Source organism: Schistocerca americana, chromosome 3 (genome assembly GCF_021461395.2).
Source record: "Schistocerca americana isolate TAMUIC-IGC-003095 chromosome 3, iqSchAmer2.1, whole genome shotgun sequence".
NCBI classification, from domain to species: domain Eukaryota; kingdom Metazoa; phylum Arthropoda; class Insecta; order Orthoptera; family Acrididae; genus Schistocerca; species Schistocerca americana.
Genome location: NC_060121.1, coordinates 186,531,876 through 186,558,325, shown reverse-complemented (window position 1 = coordinate 186,558,325; position 26,450 = coordinate 186,531,876). Strand labels below are relative to the sequence as shown.

The 26,450-nt window shown below is 43.6% G+C and overlaps 1 protein-coding gene across 1 annotated transcript in view; it reads left to right on the top strand.

The window, feature by feature from the left end:
* The window catches only part of LOC124605679 (putative aldehyde dehydrogenase DhaS), a 206,889-nt gene that overhangs the window by 116,645 nt on the left and 63,794 nt on the right, over positions 1–26,450 (top strand). The window contains exon 6 of the mRNA XM_047137530.1: positions 16,657–16,754. Within this exon, the coding sequence (XP_046993486.1) occupies positions 16,657–16,754 (98 nt within the window). The remainder of the gene's footprint in view (positions 1–16,656; positions 16,755–26,450) is intronic.

Here is a 26,450-nt window from a genome sequence, read left to right as displayed (position 1 = left end):
CATCGTCATTAAACTCACAACTTGGGTGTGGAGTACCTCCTTCCAGCCACGTCAGCGGGACAAGGTCCTTCTTACTCACCTTCGCATAGGCCACAGCTGTATGACACATGAATTCTTATTCCAGCAAGAGGACCCTCCAGTGTGTGGTGTTTGTGGCGTGCAGATCATGGTGCGCCACATTTTATTGGACTGCATTTTATGTGCCAATCAGCAGACTGCAGCAGATTTGCCGTCTGTTTTATGTAATGGTCAAACAAATGTGGTTAGGGTTTTAAAGTTTTGTGAATTGTCCAGTGTTTTTAACAATATTTTAAGGAGATGTTCTTAATGTGTCAGAGGATGGCTGGCTCACCCTAATTTTTTGTAGGTGGTCAGCCAGCCCCATTTCGCTGTGCTTTTCTTTTAGTTCTTCTGTGTTTTGTTTTCTCTCTGTTTGAATTTCTTAATTAGCTCTCTTCCCTCCTAATTGGTATTAGTGCATGTGAGAGTGCATGCAATACAGAGTGACTGTGTGGTCATTTCGAGTGCATGCGTGTACAACACTTTTAGTTCATCTCCACATTTGTTTGTTTTCATAAGTGTAAGGGCGCTGACAACCTCGCTGTTGGGTGCCCATCAGATCCAAACACACACACACACACACACACACACACACACACACACACACACACACACACACACACACACACAACTTATCCAGGTCCCATCTCCTTGATTTCCTACCTTTTTCTAATTTCTGCAGTTTTAATCTACAGTTCATGAACAATAAATTGTGGTCAGAGTCCTCTTTTGCCCCTGGAATTTTTTTACAATTTAAACCTGTTTTCTAAATCTGTCTTTCCATTATATAATCAACTTGAAACTTTCTGACATCCCCAGACCTCTTGCATGTATACAAACTTCTTTTATGATTCTTAAGCCAAGTGTTAAGGATGATTAAACAATGCTCTGTGCAAAGGTCTACCAGGCAGTTTCCTCTTTCATTCCTATCCTCCAGTCCATATTTACTTACTATTTTTCCTTCTCTTCCTTTTCCTGCTATCAAATTCCAGTACCGCGTCACTATTAAGTTTTCGTCTTCCTTAACTATCTGAATGATTTATTTTATCTCGTAATACACTTCTTCAATCTCTCCATCACCTATGGAACTAGTTGGCATATACTCTTTTACTACTGTGGTGGGTGTGGTCTTTGTGACTTTCTTGGCTACAATAATGTGTTCACCATGCTGTTCACAGTAGCTTATCCACATACCTATTTTCTTATTCATTATTAAACTTACTCCTGCACTAGCCCTATTTGATTTTGTATTTATAACCCTGTATTCACCTGACCAGAAGTCCTGTTCCTGCTGCCACCGAACTTCACTAATTCCTATTGTGTCCAACTTCAACCAATCCATTTCCCTTTTTAAATTTTCTAACATATTTGCCTGATTAAGGGATCTAACATTCCATGCTCTGATGCATAGAATGCCAGTTTTATTTCTCCTGATGACGACATCCTCCTGAGCAGCCCTACTGGGAAATCTGAATGGAGGATTATTTTACTGAAGAGGATGCCATACAGTAGAGCTGTATACCCTAAGAGAAAAATTATGGCTGTAGTTTCCCCTTGCTTTCAGCTGTTCACAGTACCAACACAGCAGTGCCATTTTGGTGATGTTACAAGACCAGACCAGTTAGTCATCCAGACTTTTGCCCCTGCAACTGCTGAAAAGGCCACTGCCCCTCTTCAGGAACCACATGTTTGTCTGACCTCTCAACAGATACCATGGACCTTGCCGTTGATGGTGTTGCTTGCGTGTCTCAGCGATACAGATAGGTTGCACCTATGGTACAACTATCTGTTATTGCTGAGACACGCCAACCACCCCTGCCGACAGCAAGGTCCATGGTTCATGTGGATTACAGTTGCAGTTACTTTTTCTTTTTTATGGAATTACTAGTCTTATCAAATACAGAATATTTTAAAAGAATGGAAGGTCCAGGATAGAATAATAACGATATGGAAATGATAGATTGCTCACCTCATACAACCCTCTTTGTGTAACAATGCTCCACCGCTACAGGAGACTCCTTCAAATCTCCACTGCACCCCCAATGGCCACCAAATCTTACCTTGCAGACCCACTAGATTTACCACATCCTCAGAAACTCCCTCCCACCATCCTATAGAACCCAGAACCTAAACAGACTTGGAACACAGCAATGACTCTGTCCTTTAAAAGCCTCAGTCTCACAGAAGTATCAGTCCTTTCCAAAAGCCTTACCTTTTGCCCCATTCCCAAATTCCATCATGGTGGGAAACTTAAAGACCTCCTCTCCTCCTTCCAGTCCCTACAATGTCAACACTTTTCTACTACTAATCCTACCAATCAGTCAATCCAAAACCATTATTGACTCCTGCCTGACACACTTTACTCCTCCATCCAACTGTGATACACCCACACTGCAGCAAAGTCACCCCATTAACTTTCCAGAATTTTGTAACTTCAAACATTGCCTCATCATCATTCCCCAAATCCCTTTACAAGGAAACCAACCTCACATATGCAGAAAGAACTACAATCTACCATCTAAAAACTGATCCTGACCTTATAATTCTACCTGCTGAGAAAGTCTCCTCGAATGTGATTCTGAAGTGCAGCAAATATCTGGTGGAGGGACTCCACCAGCTGTCAGATACATCCACCTACAAGCCCTGCCACATTGACCCCATTCCAGAAGTCCAGTTGGATCTCTACTCCTTCCTGAAATCCTTGACTCCACCATAGAACCTCTCCCCTGAGTCTATTCTTCTCCTCAACCCCACCAGTCCCTGCACTCCTACTTTCAACAGGCTTCAAGAAATAACGTTCATAAACACAAACATCTAGGACATCCCCTTGTGGCTAGTTACTGCGCCCCCACAGAGAGAGTCTCTACCCTTGTGGACTAACAACTTCAGCATATTACTTGTAACCTACCTTTCTATATAAAAGACACCAACTATGTCCTCCACCGACTCTCAGCAGTCCCTGTTCTTTACCGTGATCTTTACCGTTTGGTGCTGTGCCCATCACTGTTGATGCCATCTGCTCTACACTAACATCTCCAAGGCCCATGGCTTTGCTGCAATTAAATGCTACCTTTCTGAGTGGCTGACTGATGCCAAACTTACAATCTCTGACCTGGTTGCCTTAACCAACTATGCCCTCACCCATAATTAACTCGGCTTTGAAAGAATCACCTACAGACAAATCCATGGTGCAGCAAGGGCACTCACATGGCACCATCATATGCTATCCTGTTCATGGGCCATCTAGAGAAACCCTTACTAACCATCCAAAATCCCAAACCACTCACTTGCTTCAGATTCACTGATGACATCATGATCTGGACAGCAGATGAGGACAAGCTAGCCACATTCATCGAGAACCTCAACAGCTTCTCTCCCATTCACTTCTCCTGGCCCTCCTTAGCTCAGCAAGCCACCTCCTCAGTGTCAACCTCCAGCTCAGAGATATCTACAGCAATACCTCTGTCTACATCAGACATACCAACCACCAATAATACCCCCACTTCGACAGCTAGGACCCATTACACACCAAGAAGTCCCTTTAGTACAACTTAGTCACCCATGGTCATCACATGTAGTGACTAGCAGTTCCTCTCCAAATATACCCACAGTCTCACTGAGGCCTTAACAGGCCAAAATTACCCTCCCAATCTCGTCCAGAACCATGCCTTGTCTCACCAGTCACCTACCATCCCCTCTCATACCTACAATCCGGCTACAAATGAGCATTTGTCTTGTGTGTTAATACACAAGACCAGAGCAACTGAATCACATTCCCTGCCAGGGTTTCAACTACCTCTCATCCTGTCCAGAAAGTATAAATAGCCTCCTCACACCTCCCACAATAGTATTCTACTGCCCATCCAACCAGTGCCCATACTCTATCTCTGTTCTCATCCCTTTCTCTTTTGGCTCATATCCTACTTTAGACTCAGATGCATGACCTATCCCATACTTCCTCCCAATACCACTACTCTAGTCCTGTCACTGACATCTCCTGTCCTACCAATGGCAGAACCACCTGTGAAAGCAGCTTTTTACCCCCACCAAAGGACATAAAGATGGATGCAGAGGAGCTGGCATGGATGTTGCACCAGAATAGTACATAACGCTGTCACAGAGGGTGTTGTGTGATGCGTGGCATGGGAAGAGGTACTGACCCAGTTGTTTACCTGCCATTGGCAATAGGCCTGGGCTGGCAGGTCTAACACTGGTATCAGTGGCCATGGACTGAGCCTTTGCCTTGCACAATGCTCCAGTTCCATGTGCTCAGTCATTAGTTGTTCCAGATGGTCACATTTTGTATCTTCCTCCATGTCCATTCTCTACTTAATGTATGACAGTCAGCTCTCCTGCAGACTGATCTGCACATTGAGATTCATTCCCTCTTCTGGGATTCGGTTCCCTGCCTTGAAATTGACCTGCCGTCAGCTGGTGTAATTACATTCATGTCGACAGTGATGATTCCACTGTCATGCCTGTGCAGGTACTAAAGCAGCCATGTGATTTGCAAACTTAGCTACAACCACTGTGCTGCATTCTATGTGGTGATGGCTACTAACAAGCTGCTAGTCTGCATAAATGGCCACTATTGAACTGTGACCAAGAGACAACTGGGCCACCCAGTTGCTTAACATGGCACCCAACATGCTTCACTTTAATGACTGCTTCACAGTCTGGATCTTTCCCAAGTTCTGAATTGCACAGGTGGGAATTCTTCATACAACATATCCTTCATTCACATAATTTCAAACTATAATTCCCTATACATATGTTCTCCAAAGTGCAAAGGAGTATATCACTTGTGAAGTATACACTGAAATTAAATCTATCCTACCCACTATTCTCTGCACACCACCTAAGATAGTTTCACATCACCTTTCTCTGTGGTTCTGTTTTTAACTTAGTATTCCCTTATTTCTTATGTTTTGATTATTACTTTGTCGTTATAAACAGCATTTCATTGCAAACTTATTCCTCACCCTGTCATGTCATCTCCTTCAATTGTAGCTCCTGGAAGACTGTACTAATCAAGCTCTAAACCTTACCAGATAAGGAACTTCTTTCTCCAATAGTTAATGTTTATGAAATTTTTTTTGTGTCTGTATCTTCTGCTGCATGGCACACATAAACTTTGTTTTTCTGTATTTCATCAAAGGTTCACATGTTATTTGCCATATTACATGGAGGTGTCCATTTTGAGTTCTTTGTCTGACAGCTGTTTAATAACCAGATATTTTCCAATAGGAGTGGCTATCATTCTCGAAGAATTATTTCCCATTGCTCTTGGTGGACTGAAGTTGAGCAGGCATGCAGAGGTTATACCTCCCCATCATGGCGTTGCCCAGGGTCATTTAAGTGTACCTTCGCACTTGTTACTTACAGTTGTCAACCTTTGTATGACAGGTATCCAACATCTGCTTAGCGTGTGCTATCACCTTTTGTTTGTGCTTGTGCATCCTGAAGGTTTCTCAAAACAAATGTTTGACAATGGTCAGTCAAGCCGTTCACTGAATTTCTTGTTCAGTCTGTATACCATTTTTATGTTGTGTTTTCATAGTTTGCTGATTCTGTATAAAGACAAAGCTCAGAATTTCTTCATCTTTAAAGATCATATTTCATAATGCATGGGACTCTGTCACACTTTCAATGTCCTTCGTGGCAGCAAGTGGGAATACAAACTGACAACGACTATGGAAAGATCCTTGGACAATGCAACCATGTGTACATGTAACCTCCACTAACAAGTTCAGCTTCAGACTGCCATGACCAAAGGAGACTAATTCTCACACACTCTCACTGGGTAAAGATCATATATCATCTGTTAGCTGTAATATCCACAACAGATGCACGGAGACAATATGCCATGGTAGGCTAAGTGATTACAGTATTCTTTTTTTGTACTCTCCGACCCCTTCTGTCTTGTGTCCTTTCCCCTTGTGGGTCCGGGGCTTAGAATAGGCCCAAGATATTCCTACCTGTTGTATGAGGCGAGTAAAAGGAGTTTCACACATTTCAACCTTTGTGCGATGGTCCCCTGTAGGGTTTGACCTCAATTCTTCAAAATTTTCCCAAAGAGCGAGCCAATTGGGGAATGGCACCTTACAAGGTGCATCGTGTCCATCGTGCATTGAGATCTTTAGCCCACTTTCTCATTGTTGCATTGCAGTCCTGCCCATTACCCATCTCTTGGGCGAGGACACCTTCCTGGGTGCGTTTTCCACCATGCACTATTCAGTGTCGATTTCTGCGTCGACAATAACCATGGACTTCTTTGCACCTGATATCCAGCACGGTAGCCAGACCGTTGTGGTGAGGCCGCCATGTACCCTGTTGGTTGTAGCCCCCTGACCACACAGGGACTGCTCTACTGTTGCCTGCGCCATTAACTCCCCACGTATGCCATCCACCTGGTGCATCTGGACTCCCAGCAATGGCCATCCTGCCAGGTGGCCTTTGCTGCGGCTGGGTGGCAGCCGTGGGGAGGGATCTTGGTCGGAGTGGGTGGCATCAGGGCAGATGACATGTGATGAAGCTTAGTCCATCATCTCTTGCTGGTGGTGAAACACCAAAGTCTCTAAGCAATCACAAGCTCAATTCAATGCACAGAAGTATGACCCCAAATCGTTCCTCTCCCTGGCCACACCATGGGAGGAACGTCAGGCTAAGGATGGCAGTGGATCTTATTCGCCCCAGTACCTTTTATGTTCGAGAGCTGATGGGGAATCTGTCATGATGATGAAGCCTCAATTTTTTGTTGAGCATTTAGAGGACAAGTTCAGGGAGGTGGAGGGCTTGTCCAAAATGATATCTGGGTCAGTCTTGATCAAAACCATGATGCCCCATAAGAGCTTAAGTATAATCCGGGGTATCATATTTCACAGAGACCCTCTTTTGCAGTCTGACGATGAGCTGCGTGCCAATTTAGAGCTGCAAGATGTACATTTCATCCGGCATGTCCACCGGGGTCTGAAGGATAATCAGGTTGCCACCGGTGCCTTCATCTTGGCCTTTGAGGGTGATACATTTCCCAAGAAGCTCAAGGTGATGATCTACCAGTGTGATGTAAAGCCCTATATCCCCCTCCTGATGCGGTGCTTTAAGTGCTGGAAGTTCGGCCATATGTTTTCCCGCTGTACTTCCAGCACCACATGCCGAGATTGCGGACCCCCATCACAACCCCAATACTCCATATGCCCCACCTCCCATCTGTGTCAACTGCAGAGAGCACAATTCGCCTTGCTCGCCTGACTGCAGGATTCTCCAGAAAGAAAGGAAAATCATGGAGTACAAGACCCTGGACCGACTGAACTACACTGAAGCTAAGAGAAAATTTGAACGCATGCATCCTGTGCATATGACATCATCTTATGCCGCTGATACAACAGTTCTGGCACCATCAGCTCCACCAACCCAGGTCACCTCTCAGAGCCGAAAGACTACACCTGCCCCCGTATTGGTGAGGGCACTTCCCTCCCTGTTGCTCCCGCACCACCTACTTCGGGAGCAACACCCCCCCCCCCCCAATCATCGGGAATTTCAGTCCCCACTTCTGAGCCAGAGAAGCATAAGGTTTCTTTGGCTCCTCTTGCTAGTAAGGGGTCCCTTGCATCCCTCTTCTCCCGGATTTCTTCTAGTGGGAAAGATGACACCTGCCAGAGGCTAAAGAGCCCAAAAGCAGCTGGTCGTAATGCTTCACACTCATCCTCAGTCCCGGAGACTGTTGTTGTTGTTGTCATCTTCAGTCCTCAGACTGGTTTGATGCAGCTCTCCATACTACCCTGTCCTGTGCAAGTTTCATCATCTCCCAGTATGTACTGCAACCTACATCCTTCTGAATCTGCTTAGTGTATTCATCTCTTGGTCTCCCTCTACGATTTTTACCCTCCACACTGCCCTCCAATGCTAAATTTGTGATCCCTTGATGCCTCAGAACATGTCCTACCAACCGGTCACTTCTTCTCGTCAAGTTGTGCCACAAACTCCTCTTCTCCCCAATTCTATTCAATACCTCCTCATTAGTTATGTGATCTACCCATCTAATCTTCAGCTTTTTTCTATAGCACCACATTTCAAAAGCTTCTATTCTCTTCTTGTCCAAACTATTTATCGTCCATGTTTCACTTCCATACATGGCTACACTCCATACAAATACTTTCAGAAATGACTTCCTGACACTTAAATCTATACTCGATGTTAACAAATTTCTCTTCTTCAGAAACGCTTACCTTGCCATTGCCAGTCTACATTTTGTATCTTCTCTACTTCGACCATCATCAGTTATTTTGCTCCCCAAATAGCAAAACTCCTTTACTACTTTAAGTGTCTCATTTCCTAATCTAATTCCCTCAGCATCACCTGACTTAATTCGACTACATTCCATTATCCTCGTTTTGCTTTTGTTGATGTTCATCTTATATCCTCCTTTCAAGACAATGTCCATTCCGTTCAACTGCTCTTCCAAGTCCTTTGCTGTCTCTGACAGAATTACAATGTCATCGGCAAACCTCAAAGTTTTTATTTCTCCTCCATGGATTTTAATACCTACTCCGAATTTTTCTTTTGTTTCCTTCACTGCGTGCTCAATATACAGATTGAATAACATCGGGGATAGGCTACAACCCTGTCTCACTCCCTTCCCAACCACTGCTTCCCTTTCATGTCCCTCGACTCTTATAACTGCCATCTGGTTTCTGTACAAATTGTAAATAGCCTTTCGCTCCATGTATTTTACCCCTGCCACCTTTAGAATTTGGAAGAGAGTATTCCAGTCAACATTGTCAAAAGCTTTCTCTGAGTCTACGAATGTTAGAAACATAGGTTTACCTTTCCTTAATCTTTCTTGTAAGATAAGTCGTAGGGTCAGTATTGCCTCACGTGTTCCAATATTTCTACGAAATCCAAACTGATCTTCCCCGATGTCGGCTTCTACCATTCGTCTGTAAAGAATTCGTGTTAGTATTTTGCAGCTGTGACTTATTAAACTGAAAGGTAATGCCCACAAAAATTTGGGGTATGTATCGATAAACATTAAAATATGTCTGCTTGTGTCTGTATGTGTGGATGGATATGTGCGTGTGTGCGAGTGTATACCTGTCCTTTTTTCCCCCTAAGGTAAGTCTTTCCGCTCCCGGGATTGGAATGACTCCTTACCCTCTCCTTTAAAACCCACTTCCTTTCGTCTTCCCCTCTCCTTCCCTCTTTCCTGATGAGGCAACAATTTGTTGCGAAAGCTTGAATTTTGTGTGTACGTTTGTGTTTGTTTGTGTGTCTATCGACCTGCCAGCGTTTTTGTTCGGTAAGTCACCTCATCTTTGTTTTTATATATAATTTTTCCCACGTGGAATGTTTCCTTCCATTATATTAAAATATATTTGAATGTATTATTCTCACGTGAATATTCCCTCATATCTACAAGATCAACATGCTGTTAGTCATCCAAACCTTTAATCATAACGTGGCTATGAGGGTATGTTTTTCATGCTGGTTTGTGCAGTTCTCGAACTACTGTCTGCATACCCCTTGCGATTACACTTGTCTCTCTAAGCTCCGAAATTATTGAGACAACGTCATTCGAATGTGTGGTACTGCCCGCAGCAGCTGATGCCATGAGCAGTCGTAGATGATCTGTTATCTCATTTTCACATCTGTCAACACCTGCTTTCTTTGGGATTGAAATTATTATATTCTTCTTGAAGTCTGAGGGTACTTTGCCTGTCTCATACATCTTCCCCACCAGATGGTAGAGTTTAGTCAGGACTGGCTTTTCCGAGGCCGTCAGTAGTTCTAATGGAATGTTGTCTACTCCCGGGGCCTTGTTTCGATTCAGGTCTTTCAGTGCTCTGTCAAACTCTTCACGCAGTATCATATCTCCCATTTCATCTTCATCTACATCCTCTTCCATTTCCATAATGTTGTCCTCAAGTACATCGCCCTTGTATAGACCCTCTATATACTCCTTCTACCTTTCTGCTTTCCCTTCTTTGCTTAGAACTGGGTTTCTATCTGAGCCCTTGATATTCATACAAGTGGTTCTCTTTTCTCCAAAGGTCTCTTTAATTTTCCTGTAGGCAGTATCTATCTTACCCCTAGTGAGATAAGCCTCTACATCCTTACATTTGTCCTGTAGCCAGCCCTGCTTAGCCATTTTGCACTTCCTGTCGATCTCGTTTTTGAGACGTTTGTATTCCTTTTTGCCTGCTTCATTTACTGCATTTTTATATTTTCTCCTTTCATCAATTAAATTCAATATTTCTTCTGTTACCCAAGGATTTCTACTAGTCCTCGTCTTTTTACCTACTTGATCCTCTGCTGCCTTCACTACTTCATCCCTCAGAGCTACCCATTCTTCTTCTACTGTACTTCTTTGCCCCACTTCTGTCAATTGTTCCCTTATGCTCTCCCTGAAACTCTGTACAACCTATGGTTTAGTCATTTTATCTAGGTCCCATCTCCTTAAATTCCCACCTTTTTGCAGTTTCTTCAATTTCAATCTGCAGTTCATAACCAATAGATTGTGGTCAGAGTCCACATCTGCCTCTGGAAATGTCTTACAATTTAAAACCTGGTTCCTAAATGTCTGTCTTACCATGATATAATCTATCTGATACCTTTTAGTATCTCTGGGATTCTTCCATGTATACAACCTTCTTTTATGATTCTTGAACCAAGTGTTAGTTATGATTAAGTTATGCTCTGTGCAAAATTCTACCAGACGGCTTCCTCTTTCATTTCTTAGACCCAATCCATATTCACCTACTATGTTTCCTTCTCTCCCTTTTCCTACACTTGAATTCCAGTCACCCATGACTATTAAATTTTCGTCTCCCTTCACTATCTGAATAATTTCTTTTATCTCATCATACATTTCATCAATTTCTTCATCATCTGCAGAGCTAGTTGGCATATAAACTTGTACTACTGTAGTAGGCGTGGGCTTCATGTCTATCTTGGCCACAATAATGCGTTCACTATGCTGTTTGTAGTAGCTTACCCGCACGCCTGTTTTTTTATTCATTATTAAACCTATTCCTGCATTACCTCTATTTGATTTTGTATTTATAACCCTGTATTCACCTGACCAAAAGTCTTGTTCCTCCTGCCACCGAACTTCACTAATTCCCACTATATCTAACTTTAACCTACCCATTTCCCTTTTTAAATTTTCTAACCTACCAGCCTGATTAAAGGATCTGACATTCCATGCTCCGATCTGTAGGACGCGTTTTCTGTCTCCTGATTACGACGTCGTCCTGAGTAATCCCCGCCTAGAGATCCAAATGGGGGACTATTTTACCTCCGGATTATTTTACCCAAGAGTACGCCATCATTATTTAATCATACAGTAAAGCTGCATGCCCTAGGGAAAAATTACGGCTGTAGTTTCCCCTTGCTTTCAGCCATTCGCAGTACCAGCACAGCAAGGCCATTTTGGTTATTGTTACAAGGCCAGATCAGTCAATCATCCAGACTGTTGCCCTTGCAACTACTGAAAAGGCTGCTGCCCCTCTTCAGGAACCACACGTTTGTCTGGCCTCTCGGCAGATACCCCTCCGTTGTGGTTGCACCTACGGTACGGCCATCTGTATCGCTGAGGCAGGCAAGCCTCCCCACCAACGGCAAGGTCCATTGTTCATGGGGGGACTGAGTCAGTGAAATCCACCCAACCAGGGAAACCCAAGGTGAAGCGAGAGAAATGAGAAATCCAATAAGAAAACCCCTAAGATCAAGGAAATTGCGGTGGCACCCACACCACCACTAACTGCAAGCTCTGCGGCTGAGGATGGGGATGGAGATTTTGGTGTCCGCTGAGGACTTAGATCTCGCCAGACCCTCAAACACAATGGATATAGACTGCTCAGGCAATAAATCTGTGGCAGCAGGTGACTCTGAGGCGTAAACTGCCTCATTGAATGTTCCATGCCGTCCCAGTCTCATGATGTCATCCTCCAGTGGAAATTCTGCGGTTTTTTCCACCGCCTGGCTGAGCTACGGCAACTGTTAAGCTTTACACATGCTATCTGCATTGCCCTCCAGGAAACCTGGTTCCCAGCAATGCGGACCCCAGCCCTCCGCGGCTATAAGGGATATTACAGGAACCGTAGCCACTATAATTGAGTGTCAGGTGGAGTTTGCGTTTATGTCCTAAACTCGGTCTGTAGTGAACATGTGTCCCTTCAAACCCCTCTTGAAGCTGTGACTGTCAGAATAAGGACAACACAGGAAATAATTGTCTGCAATGTATATTTTGCAAAAACAGACATAATGTCTGCAGGTATTCCGTAATCACTTGTTATGCAATATTATTTATAATCTGTCTTGAGTGCAAAATATTTATTCACATGACCGGTTTCAGTTCCTCTAGAACCATCTTCAGATCTGAAATTTTGATTACAGGAGTAACTGGTCCACACTCAACAACCTTCATATGCTGCAATGTATATCTTCCTCCAGATGGTGCAGTAACCCTGAATGTATTAGTTGCACTGATTGATCAACTCCCTAAATCTTTCCTAATTCTGGGAGATTTTAATGCCCATAACCCTTGTGGGCTTACTGGCCGAGGCAGAGATGTCAAAACTTTACTGTCGCAATTCGACCTCTGCCTCTTAAATACTGGGGCTGCCACACATTTCAATGTGGCTCATGATAGTTACTCAGTCATTGATTTATCAATTTGCAGCCCAAGACTTCTCTGATCTATCCACTGGAGAGCACGTGATGACCTGTGTGGTAGTGACCACTTCCTCATCTTCCTGTCATTGCCCCAACATCAGGCACATGGACACCTGCCCAGATGCGCTTTGAACAAGGTGGACTGGGGAACTTCCACCTCTGTTGTCACTGCTCAATCTCTCCCACACGGTAACATCAATTTGATGGTTGAGCATGTGACTAACACAATTGTTTCTGCGGTAGAAAACATGATCCCTCGCTCTTTAGGATGCCTGTGGCGTAATGCAGTGCCTTGGTGGTCACCGGAAGTCACTGAAGCAATTAAGAAGCATCGGCGAGCTCTACAGTGGCATAAGCGGCACCCTTCCCTGGAGTATCTCATAGCCTTTAAAAGGTTCCATACCTGTGTTTGCTACCTTATCAAAAAACAGAAGAAGGAGTGTTGGGAGAGATACGTCTCCACCGTTGGGTGCCACACGTCACCTCCCCAAGTCTGGGCGAAGATCAAACGTCTTTTTGGGTACCAGGCCCCAACAGCTGTCCCTGGTGTTACCATAAATGGTGAGTTATGTACCGACACAAACACAATTGCTGAGCACTTTGCTCTCGAGCCACTGCATCAGAGAATTACCCCCCAGCCTTTCGCACACTCAAATGGTGTTGGGAAGGGAACGTCCTCTCATTCACTACACACTGCAGTGAATCCTATAATGCCCCATTCACAGAGCAGGAGCTCCTCAGTGCCCTTGCACATTGCCCTGACACAGCTCCTGGGCCTGATCGCATCCACAGCCAGATGATTAAACATCTCTCATCTGACTACAAGTGACATCTTCTCATCATCTTCAACTGGCTCTGGAGCGATTGTGTCTTTCCATCACAATGGCAGGAGAGCACCATCATTCCGGTGGTCAAACCCGTTAAAAACCCACTTGATGTGAATAGCTATTGGCCCATCAGCCTCACCAACGTTCTCTGTAAGCTGCTGGAATGTATGGTATGTCAGCGGTTGGGATTGGTCCTGGAGTCACGTGGCTTGCTGGCTCCATGTCAGGGTGGCTTTTGCCAGGGTCGCTCTACCACTGATAATCTTGTGTCCCTCGAGTCTGCCATCCGAACAGCCTTTTCCAGACAGCAACACCTGATTGCTGTCCTTTTTGACTTGCGTAAAGCGTATGACATGAGTTGGTGACCTCATATCCTTGCCACATTGTGTGAGTGGGATCACCGGGGACCACTCCCAATTTTTATGCTAAACTTCCTGTCACTCCGTACTTTCCATGTCCAAGTTGGTGACTCCCATAGTTCCATCCATATCCAGGAGAATGGAGTCCCACAGGGCTCTGTATTGAGTGTGTCTCTATTTTTAGTGGCCATTAACAGTCTAGCAGCAGCTGTTGGACCCTCCATCTCACCTTCTCTGTATGCAGACAGCTTCTGCATTTCGTACTGTTGCTGCAGTATTGTTGTTGCTGAGCGGCGCCTCCAGGGAGTCATCAGCAAGGTGCAGCATGGGCTCTAGCCCATTTCTTCCAGTTTCCAGCTGCAAATATGTGTGTCATGCACTTCTCTCGGCGTCGTACCGTTCATCCGGAACCCGCACTTTACCTTAATGAAGATCCACTCACTGTAGTGGAGACATATCAATTCCCAGGACTGGTTTTCGACACTCAATTGACTTGGCTCCCTCATCTTCGTCAGCTTAAGCAGAAGTGCTGGCAGCACCTCAATGCCCTTTGTTGCCTGAGCAACACCAATTGGGGTGCAGATCGCTGTACACTGCTGCAGCTTTACAGAGCCCTTGTCCAATCTATAATTGACTATGGGAGTGTGGTTTATGGTTCAGCAGTGCCTTCAGCATTGCATTTATTCAACCCTATGCACCACTGTGGGGTTTGATTAGCAACAGGAGCTTTCACGATGAGTCCAGTGACCAGCATACTGGTGGAGGCTGGTGTCCCTCCAATGCAGTTCAGACATGCCCAACTGTTCGCCACTTACACAGCACACATTCATAGTTCCCCTGAGGATCCGAATTACCATCTCCTTTTACTGACTGCGGCAGTCCATCTCCCGCATTGGCGGGCCATATTGGGGCTAACGATTGTGGTTTATGTGCGGTCCCTTCTCTCCAAACTGGAGTCCTTCCCTTTACCACCTCTACTTGCAGTCTGTTCACTTATGCCTCCATGGTGTAAGCTTTGGCTGCAGCTTCATATGGACCTTTTGCGTGGCCCTAAGGACTCCGTTAACCCCACCGCTCTCTGCTGTCACTTCTTCTCGATTCTTGACATGTTCCTGCTCTCTGAAGTGGTTTACACTGACAGCTCAGTGGCTAATGGTCACGTAGACTTTGCATATGTTCATGGAGGACATATGGAGCAGCACTCCATGCCAGTTGGCTGCAGTGTTTTCACTGCGGAGCTGGCGGCCATATCTCGTGCTCTTGAGTACATCTGCTCATGCCCCGGCGGGTCATTTCTCCGTGTACTGACTCATTGAGCAGCCTACAAGCTATCGACCAGTGCTACCCTCACCACCCTCTGGTAGTGTCCATTCAGGAGTCCATCTATGCCCTGGAACAGTCCTGCCGTTCTGTAGTGTTTGTGTGGACCCCAGGACGCATCAGAATTCCCAGCAACGAACTTGCCGACAGGCTAGCCAAACAGGCGATGCAGAAACTGCTTCTGGAGATAGGCATCTCTGAAGCTGACCCACGTTATGCCTTACACTGCAGGGTTTTCTGGCTTTGGGAGACGGAATGGCATAACAGAATGCACAACAAACTGCATGTCATTAAGGAGACTATGAATGTGTGGAAGTCTCCCATGCAGGCCTCTCGCAGGGAATCAGTTGTCCTCTGTCACCTTCGCATTGGCAATACATGGCTAATGGATGATTACCTACTCTCCATCTCTTGCTGGACTGTCCACTTTTAGCCACTCTGCTGTAGACTTTTAACTTTCCAAGCACCCTGCATTCGATGTCGGGCAACAATGTCTCCACAGCAGCTTTAGTTTTATGTTTTATCTGTGAGATTGGGTTTTATACTACAATGTAGGTTTTAGTGCATGTCCTTCGTCCCTCTGTGTCTTCCACCCTAGTGCTTTAGGGTGGAGGCTTTAATGTGTTGCAGAGTGGCTGACTTTCCCATTTTATTCTCATGGTTGGCCAGCCACTGTAATCTGCTTTCATGTTTTACTATCTTCTGTTTCTAGTGTCTCTCTGTTGTTTTCTTGTCCTCTTTTGTTCCTTTTAGTGTTCGTTGCCTTCCCTTCGTTCTTGTGGCTTTTCCTTTCTTTCCGTTTTGTGTTATATGTTTTGTCCGTTTTATTTTCACACTTGTGACATTGTTTTATTAGGAGCAAGGGACTAATGACCTCGTAGTTTGGTCCCTTCTCCCGCCTTTAAACCAACCAACCAACCAACCAACCTGTGTCCTTACTACTATTTATATTATGCAAAATACATTATTTAAATCATGACATATTAGCAATGCATGATTTGAGTTTCTTTATAATTTCTTTAAGTTTGAACCATTTTTGACAGACAATCAGAAAAGTCAGTAACTTTCAATGTTTCAAATAACATTAAATAATGTTATGATCCAGTATCTCAGCTTGCAATTATTTCCTAAGTAAATTGTGCAGTTATGAAGTAAAAAAAGTGAAAGCATATCAACAAAAACAAATTGTACAAAAAATGGAAATGGTGTTTGATTGTTTCTGTTTGAGTTTTACATTCATTTCTTTAGTGATAACAATATACTGTGGACCCACTAATAATTTTTGTGTTAAAACTTGCCTATGCTTTGGTCTATTCTGAAGGTGTTATGATAGCTCTGTAAAGTAATTTGTTTTTAGGGTATTTATCTGTAACTGGTAATGTAAAGTTAGCTATAACCCTTTGGTTTTTTCACAGTGGTTGATTCAAAATCAACAATGGTTGTATTTGACAGTGCTGACCTAAATTCTGCTGTGGAAGAGGCTATAAAAGCATCATGGTTTTATCAGGGCCAGGTAACTACTTATATGCAATATTACGCAATATGTGTGTCTTCAGTGTTTTTTAGTTTAGACCTGATTTGCTGTTTATATATTCAAGTATGTTTGTTGACTTTTTGTTTCTGTTATATGCTTACAAGCAAGTTCCTGTTGAAAGTTGTTTGTATCGTGATATTGTAACTGCTCTCTCTCTCTCTCTCTCTGTCTCTCTCTCTCTCTCTCTCTCTCTGTCTCTCTCTCTCTCTCTCTCTCTCTCTCTCTCTCTCTGTGTGTGTGTGTGTGTGTGTGTGTGTGTGTGTAATTGATTTAGACCAAAAAAGAAACATACCACAGAAAAAGTTATAATCATTGTTGGCCTTAAAGTGAGTATTACAAAACAGTATATAAAAAATTTAACTATTTGTAAGCACTCTGAGCTCTGTTTTCTTCTAAAGCAATTACAGATGAAGTTAGACAGAATGGAAGGGATAAGGTCTGGTTAACACAGGAGACTGAAGTGTATCGAGGAAGATATCTTGTATGGCCACAGAGTGATGTAGGTCTTTCTGTTTGATGCCATCTTTGCAGTTCATGTGTCAGTTTTGATAGTTATTTAATTGAAACAATTACTCCTTTGGTCTTGAGAGCCACATACCACATCTTTCTTCCATAGAAATACCTGAGGTGGTTACTGTGTATTCAATTCAGGATCTTTCAGCTGTGACTGGCAGTGCTAATCCTTATACCACAGAACACTACATAATTGTGAGGCAAACCGCCAATAATGTGAAATCCTCCTGTCTGTAATCAGAAAAATGAAACTCAAATGTTGTGAATAAAAATAAAGCACTGGAAGAGTAAACCTTAAACAACATGGTGAATTTTTATACAGAAAACAAATAACTACAACACTGCTAATAAAATTGAATCACCAAACAATACATGGAAGTGTGGTAGAAATGACAAGACTGGCCAACAAATTCAGTGGTCATTTCCTGTCACTGTCTGCAAACATTCCAGCTGCTAATAAGCAACCAAATAAGGATACATTGGATTTACTGACCTGGGTTCATCACCAACAGCCATTAGTTAAAATAGTATAACCTCTAACAAAACTGCAAAAATTATTACATTGCTGCAAACCAGTAGTACTTTAGGCTATAATGGTGTAGAGTAGTAAAATCATATTCTGGACCTACAGTTCCAGACTTGAGATATTTTTGTAATCATTACCTGTTTCATTAAAAATTTAAATATGCCATAGTAACAAAAATACTAATGAATATAGAGATAGGATACTCATCTGTAATTAGATACCCATTTCACTCCTTCCATTCTTATCAAAACATTTTCAAAAAAGCAGCCAACAATGGAATATGGAGTCATTTTTCTGAGCACTATTTCTTAACTGCCTATCAATTTGGCATGTATAAAGTTTTCTGTATAGAGAAAGCTGTATATAACCCTGCATCCGAAGTTGCATAGGGGGTAACAAAAATGTGATGCTGCTGTGATATTCTGTGACTTTGTCAAAGTCTTTGATTGTGTATCCCATAGAATTGTATTCAGGAAACTAAAATGTTACGCCAATACTAACATCCCACTAGCATAGGTGTGATTTAACTTCCATCACACTTAGCAGAGGTTCTAATTGACAAACTGACCTTCAAGAAAAATGCTAGATTCAGAAATTTGGAACATAAAATATGGAGCCCTATGAGGTTTCTATTCTGGCAGTTCATAATAAATCAGAATGTGTTTAATGTAACTGAGGAAGCAGCAGCAATTTTCAAAGTGCTGGTAGCAGCTCGACATGTCTCCTGTACGTCAAATCAAATGATTTGAAAATTGTATGTAACGAGATGAATAAATCACATATCACTATTTTAAATCTAACATGAGTAAGTGCAAGTAGAATGATGCTCTGCAGTGGAGAATATAGTATTATGAAAATTTCTGTCGGATTAAAACTGTGTACCAGACCGGGACTTGAACCCAGAATCTCATCTTTTGCAGGCAATGCCTCCTTACTGCGTGAGCTGTGTGGGCACAGCTAATGACTACCCATCCTCAACCCCACCCCCCTTCTCCATTCCTTGCAAGAAGTTTCATGGCAATGTACAGTCTGTTGTGGACTGAAAAATTCACTCTGGAAATAATCTTCTAGACTGTGACAAAGCCATTTCCCTTCTCTGCAGTGCCCTTTCTTTCAGGAGTCCTACTCGTGTAAGGTATGCAGGAGAACTTCTGTAAAGTTTGGTAAACAGGAAAGAGGTACTGATGAAGGCTGTGAGGACACAAAGCTAAATACCTTGGTAGAAGTGTTGCAACAAGGTAGTGGTTCAATTTGTACCTAAAAGAAAGAAGACAGTTGTATTGAATAGTCAGAGAAGGAGTATGGGCATCATCAGAATGGGGTACTGTCACATGCAGAGTGCCTCAGGGTTCAGTTCTGCCTCCTCCCCCCCCCCCCCCTCCCCCTTTTTGTTCTTTTTATTAATGGTCTACCTCTTCATTCAGAATATTGTAAATTCACCATCTTTGATAATGAAACTATAGTACTTACTGATAATTCATTAGACAAACTTAACGTGTCAGTTAATAAGATTTTTATAGATATTGTCAACTGGTTTAATACAAGAGATCTTTCTGCTAATTACAGTAAAATAAACTTTATTCAGTGTCACAAAGCCTCTAAAGATGAAGAAATAGAGAAAAACCAGGTGACCATCAGACAGTTGGGGTGGATACTTCAAAATATCTGGGCTTCCATTTTGACAGGAATCTAAACTGGGAAAATCAAATCCTGGATCTTTGCTAAAGACTGTGTTCTGCACTGTACACTTTTTGCACCATTTGCTGTTACAGAAATATGGAAACACTTAAATCAGCTTATTATCATTATTTTCATGCCATTATGGCATCTGGAATCATGTTTTAGAGAAATCAGCCACAGCCTAGAAAGGTGCTGTGTGCACAGAAGGATCTCACATGGAGATCACCCTAAAGCCTCAAGCAGAAACACTTTTAAGGAACTTTAAATCCTCACATTCACTGCACAATATTCAGGGTGTTGGAGGAGGAATAGTCAATATTCAGGGTTATGACATGAATGATAATTTGAAGATTTTTCCAAGATAGAGCACGTTTAATGTAAATTATTATTTATTTTCTATATTATTCTGAACATTGTCAGATTTACACATGTATAACAGTTACAAAAACATTAAAAAATGCTTTTTGCACAGTTTCAGTTGAAAAACACTCTGGTGAGCAGTCTATGATCAGGAATTTGGTGTGTCAGAAAGTGCCGATGGTATTCTTCAACAGTAGCAGGGGCACTGCTATCACAGAAGCTGTAAACATATACTATATCTGCATATTCTTTATTAGTGTAGATGTGTGGCATTTTAAGTGGTGTGTGGACGAACAAAGTAAACCAATGCTTCCCTATGATACACTCTTAATTCCTCGCACTACATCACTCACTACACATTGTATACAACTGGCTAGTTTAATGGTAGAAACACATCACAAGCAAAGAGGTTGAAAGCAATGAGGTAGGTTTGGCTAGAACATAATGTCAAAGAGGCTGGGTGGGTAAGACACAAACATGCGTGCTACTAGCCCAAGAATGTATGACATTAAATGTGCTATGTCTCGGTAACCATTCAGAACAGGTCGTACATTCATACAAAGCTTTTTGCTTCAAATAAGGATTCCTGTCATATCCCTGAAAATTGACCATTCATACTGTGACACCCTGTATATTCTCCCAGGCAGTGTGTATGTGTGTATCATAGTCACAATACTAAAAGAAAAGACAGTATCCACTATCAGCATGCAAAACTGAGTATGGTACAATGAGTCCGTTTCACAGGCAGTAAGATTTTTAATGCCCTCCCTTCACAGATTAAGTGTTTAGTTTAGTGGATGAGGATCTCTTTTAAAAAAATTAAGCAGTTTCTATTGCAATGGTCATTTTACGCTATAGAAGAGTCCCTGAAACACAATGTGTAGTATCCATGCACCTGTAACATTCATATGCATTTCCGGGTATGTATTTGCTTGCATATCTATTTATTATTGTAAACATGTTTAAATACTTCTTTTTTCTGTAATATACCTAAGTTGCAGGTACTTTAATATGAAACTGATCCCTACTATTTATGTAATACCGTAGAATGTAACCTCATCAAACTTGTAAAACAGACACATTCCATATCCTGTGTGATATATTCACAACATGGGTCATCCTTACATAAAACAAATAAATAAATATCCAAATAGATTATTTGGTAAGAGCATTGCCTGGAAAAGGCAAGGTTACAAGTTTGAGTTCCAGTCTGGAACATAGCTTTTATCTGCCAGGAAGTTTTAAGCACAAGTAGTTTACAGCTATTTAGCAATAGTCAATTAGTCATGCAGGTATGCAATCTATGTTAGTGTAAAACTTCCTGGCAGATTAAAACTGTGTGCCGGACCGAGACTCGAACTCGGGACCTTTGCCTTTGGTGGGCAAGTGCTAGAGCACTTGTCCGCGAAAGGCAAAGGTCCTGAATTCAAGTCTTGGTCCGGCACACAGTTTTAATCTGCCAGGAAGTTTCATATCAGCGCACACTCTGCTGCAGAGGAAAATCTCATTATGTTCCACTTCCCTGTAGGTATTCATGATGTGATATACAGAATATGACTGAATGAATACATGAATTAATTTTAGAAATATTCATTGCTTTCTTTAATGAGAGTAGAAATTTGATAATACAATGCACGAATTAGTATTACTGTTATTTATAAGGAGAATTTTTCCAAAGTCTGACTGTTTGATGACTTTGTGACATAATTGCATTACATATCCGCAAAGTTGTTGAGTTAGTACTAAGTTTGTGCTTCCAGCATTTTAATAGAAAAGAAATATCAGTGAAAGTTATGGAGAGTTTTAAAATTCATTCATTTATGTTCTGAAACTCAATTGTGACTATACACAAGGGTGTGGAACAAGTTGACAAGTACAATATGAAGCCAACAATTGATTATTGTTAAACTGCTAATGACAATTTTTGTTTTCTTATGCTAAATTTAATATAATACAATTAACAGGAATGCAAAACTGTGAAACTCTTCAGTTCTCTTCAATGCTTCTTCTTATCTTCTCGTGATAGCTTAATGTCTACATAAGCCACATCCATATTTATCATGGACCAGCCATAAGAATGAAGACCTATTTAAAATGATCATCACAAATTGTCATGCACTTCATTCTCATCTGCCACTACATCTATACTCTGCAAACCATTGTGTAGTGCATGGCAGAGGGTTTGTCTTATTGTACCAGTTATTAGGTGTTCCACCCATTCCATACACATATGTCCCATTGCAGGTCTGTGGGTTAAAATAGGCCTGAGGTATTCCTGCCTGTCGTAAGAGGTGACTAAAAGGAGTCTCACATGTTTCGGCCTTTACGTGATGGTCCCCTGTAGGGTTTGATCTCCATTTTTCAAAATTTTTCCTGAAGACTGAGCCAGTTGGGGAAGGGCACCTTACATGGTACATTGTGTCCATCTTGCACTGAGATCTTTAGCCCACTTTCTCATCGCCAGATTGCAGTCCCGCCCATTCTCCATCTCTTGAGCAAGGACACCTTCCTGCGTGCATTTTCCACCGTGCACTATACAGTGTCACTTTCTATGCTGAGATGACCATGGTCTTCTCTGTACCTCATATCCAGTTCGGTAGCCAGGCTATTGTGGTGGGGCCGCCACACACCCTGTTGGTTGTAGCCCCCTGACAACACAGGGATCACTGTGCTCATGCCTGCGCCGTTAACTCGCAATGTATGACACGGAGTAGATGTCCGTCACCCTGGGGCATCGAGACTCACGGCAATCGCCATCCTGCCAGGTGGCCTTTACTATGGCTGGGTGGCACCCGTGGGGAGGGCCACTGCCGAAGTGGGTGGCATCAGGGCGAATGACATGTCATGAAGCGTAGTATATCATCTTTTGCTGGTGGTTCTCCACCAGAAGTCTCTAAGTGGGCAAAGTCTAACTTTAATGCTAAGAAATATGACCCCAAGTCATTCCTCTCCATCGGAGGAACCCCAGGCTAAGGATGGCAGTGAAGCTTATTCATCGCGGTACATCGTATGTATGAGAGTTGATGGGGAATCTTTCATGTCCATGAAGCCTCAATTTTTTGTGGAGAATTTGGAGGACAAGTTTGGGGAGGTGGAGAGCTTGTTCAAAATGTGCTCTGGGTCAGTTTTGATAAAAACAGCATCCTCTGCCCAGTCACAGGCATTACTCACTTGTGGCAAGTTGGGGGATGTTTCCGTTACCATCATGCCTCATAGGAGTTTAAATATGGTCCAGGGTATTATATTCCACAGGGACCTTCTTTTGCAGTCTGACGATGAGCTGCATGCCAATTTTGAGTGGTGAGGTGTTCATTTCGTCCAGCATGTCCTTTCGGGTCCGAGGCATAACCAGGTTGCCACTGGTGCCTTCATCTTGGCCTTCGAGGGTGACACATTGCCCGAGAAGGTCAAGGTGATGGTCTACCTCTGTGTCATCAAGCCATATATCCCTCCTCCGATGTGGTGCTTTAAGTGCTGGAAGTTTGGCCATATGTCTTCGCGCTGTACTTCCAGCCCACCTGCCGAGATTGTGGATGTCCATTGCATTCCAATACTCCATGTGCCCCACCTCCCATCTGTGTCAACTGCAAAGAGCATCATTCACCTTGCTCACCAGACTGCAGGATTCTACAGAAAGAGAGGAAAATCATGGAATATGAGACCATGGACCGACTGACCTACACTGAGACAGTTCTCGCCCCATCAGTTCCTCAAATTCCTCTCAGAACCGGGAGGCTACACCTGCCCCCTTGATGGTGGGGGCACTTCCCTCCCTGTTGCTCCCACACCACCTTCTTCGGGACCAACACCCCCCAATCATTGGGAATTTCAGTCCCCACTTCTGAGCCAGAGAAGCGTAAGGCTTCTTCGGCTCCTCTTACTAGTAAGGGGTCCCTTGGGTCACTTCCTTCCCATGTTTCTGATAGTGGGAAAGATAACATCTGCCAGTGGCTGAAGAGTCCAAAAACAGCTGGTCGTAGGGCCTCATGCTCATCCTCAGTCCCTGAGACAGATTCAGTGAAGTTCTCCCAACCAGGGAAACCCAAGGAACAGTGTGAGAAATCGAAAAAGAAGACCCCTAAGAACAGGGAACTTTTGGTGGCACCCACACCACCGCTACCTGCAAGCTCTGCGTCTGTGGATGGGGTGGAGATTCTGGCATCTACTAAGGACTTGGATCTCGCCAGACCCTCAGACAGACACAATTGATATAGAGTGCTCTGGCAAAAAGTTGGTGGCAGCAAGTGACCATGAGGCGTAAAACTGCATCATTGAATGTTCGATGCCTTCCCAGTCTCATGATGATGTCATCCTCCAGTGGAATTGCTGCGGTTTTTTCCACCGCCTGGCTGAGCTACAGCAACTGTTAAGCTTTACACCTGCTTTCTGCATTGCCCTCCAGGAAACCTGGTTCTCAGCAATGCAGACCCCTGCTCTCCGTGGCTATAAGGGATATTACAGGAACTGTAGTGACTATAATCAATTGTCAGGTGGAGTTTGTGTTTATGTCCTAAAGTCAGTCTGTAGTGAGCTGGTGCCCCTTCAAACCCCCCTTGAAGCTGTGGCTGTCAGGATACAGAAGACGCAGGAAATAAATGTCTGCAATGTATATCTTCCTCCAGATGGTGTAGTACCCCTGAATGTATTAACTGCACTGATTGATAAACTCCCTAAACCTTTCTTAGTTTTGGGAGATTTTATCACCCATAACCCCTTGTGGGGTGGCACCATGCTTGCTGGCCGAGGCAAAGATGCTGAAACTTTACTGTCTCAGTTCGACCTCTGCCTGTTAAATACTGGGGCTGCCACACGTTTCAGTGTGGCTCGAGGTAGATACTTGGCCATTGATTTATCAATTTGTAGCCCAGGACTTCTCCCATCTATCCCCATCTTTCTGTCACTGCCACAGCGTCAGGCCCATGGACACCTGCCCAGATGGGCTTTAAACAAGGCAGACTGGGAAGCCTTCACCTCTGCAGTCACCGTTGACTCTCCCCCTCATGGTAACATTGATGTGATGGTTGAGCAGGTGACTAGCACAATTGTTTCTTCGGCAGAAAACGTGATCCCTCACTCTTTAGGGTGCCCCCAGCGAAAGACAGTCCCTTAGTGGTCATTGGATGTCAGTGAGGCAATTACAGAGCATTGGTGAGCTCTACAGTGACATAAGTGATACCCTTCCTTTGAGCATCTGATAACCATTAAGTTGTCCCATGCTTATGTATGCCAGCGTATAAAACAACAAAAACAGGAGGTTTGGGAGAGGTATGTGTCGACCATTGGGTGCCATATGTCACCTTCCCAAGTCTGGATGATGATCAGACATCTTTTTGGGTACCAGACCCCAATAGGTGTCCCTGATGTTACGATCAATGGCGTGCTATGTACCAATGCAAACGTGATTGCCGAGCAGTTTGTTGAGCACTATGCTTGAATCTCTGCGTTGGAGAACTACCCCCCCCAGCCTTTCACACCCACAAATGGCAGATTGAAAACTCTTGTTCACTACATGCCACAGTGAACCCTATAACTCCCCATTTACACTCCTCAGTGCCCTTGCACATTGCCCCAACACAGCTCCTGGGCCAGATCGGATCCACAGTCAGATGATTAAACATCTTTTGTCTGACTACAAACGCCATCTCCCCATTATCTTCAACCGGATCTGGTGCGACGGCATCTTTCCATTGCAATGGCAGGAGAGCACAATCATTGCGGTGCTTAAACCCAGTAAAAACCCGCTTGATGTGGATAGCTATTGGCCCATCAGCCTCACCAATGTTCTTTGTAAGCTGCTGGAACATATGTCTCCAAGTCAGGGTGGCTTCTGCCAGGGTCGCTCTACCACTGATGATCTTGTGTCCCTCAATTCTGCCATCTGAACAGCCTTTTCCAGATGCCAACACCTTGTTGCCGTCTTTTTTTATCTACGCAAAGTGTATGACACAACCCGGTGACATCATATTCTTGCCACATTATACGGGTAGGGTCTCCGAGGCCCTCTCCCAATTTTTACCCAGAATTTCTTGTCGCTCCATACTTCCCATGTACAAGTTGGTGCCTCCTGTATTTCCCCCTATATCCAGGAGAATTGGGTCCCACAGGGCTCTGTATTGACTGTATCATTATTTTTAGTGGCCATTAACGGTCTAGCAGCAGCTGTAGGGCCGTCCGTCTCACCCTCTCTGTATGCAGATGACTTCTGAATTTTGTACTGCTCCACCAGCACTGGTGTTGCTGAGCAGTGCCTACAGGGAGCCATTCACAATGTGCAGTCATGTGCTCTCGCCCACAGCTTCCAGTTTTCGGCTGCTAAATCGTGTGTCATGCACTTCTGTTGGCATCGTACCATTCATCTGGAACCAGAACTTTGCCCTAACGATTATCCACTCACTGTAGTGGAGACATATCAGTTCTGAGGACTGGTTTTTGGTGCCCGATTGACTTGGCTTCCTCACCTTCATCAGCTTAAGCAGAAGTGCTGGCAGCACCTCAATGCCCTCTGCTGCCTGAGCAACACCAACTGGGGTGCAGATCACTCTATGCTGTTGCAGCTCTACAAAGCCCTTGTTCAATCCCTCCTTGACTATTGGAGT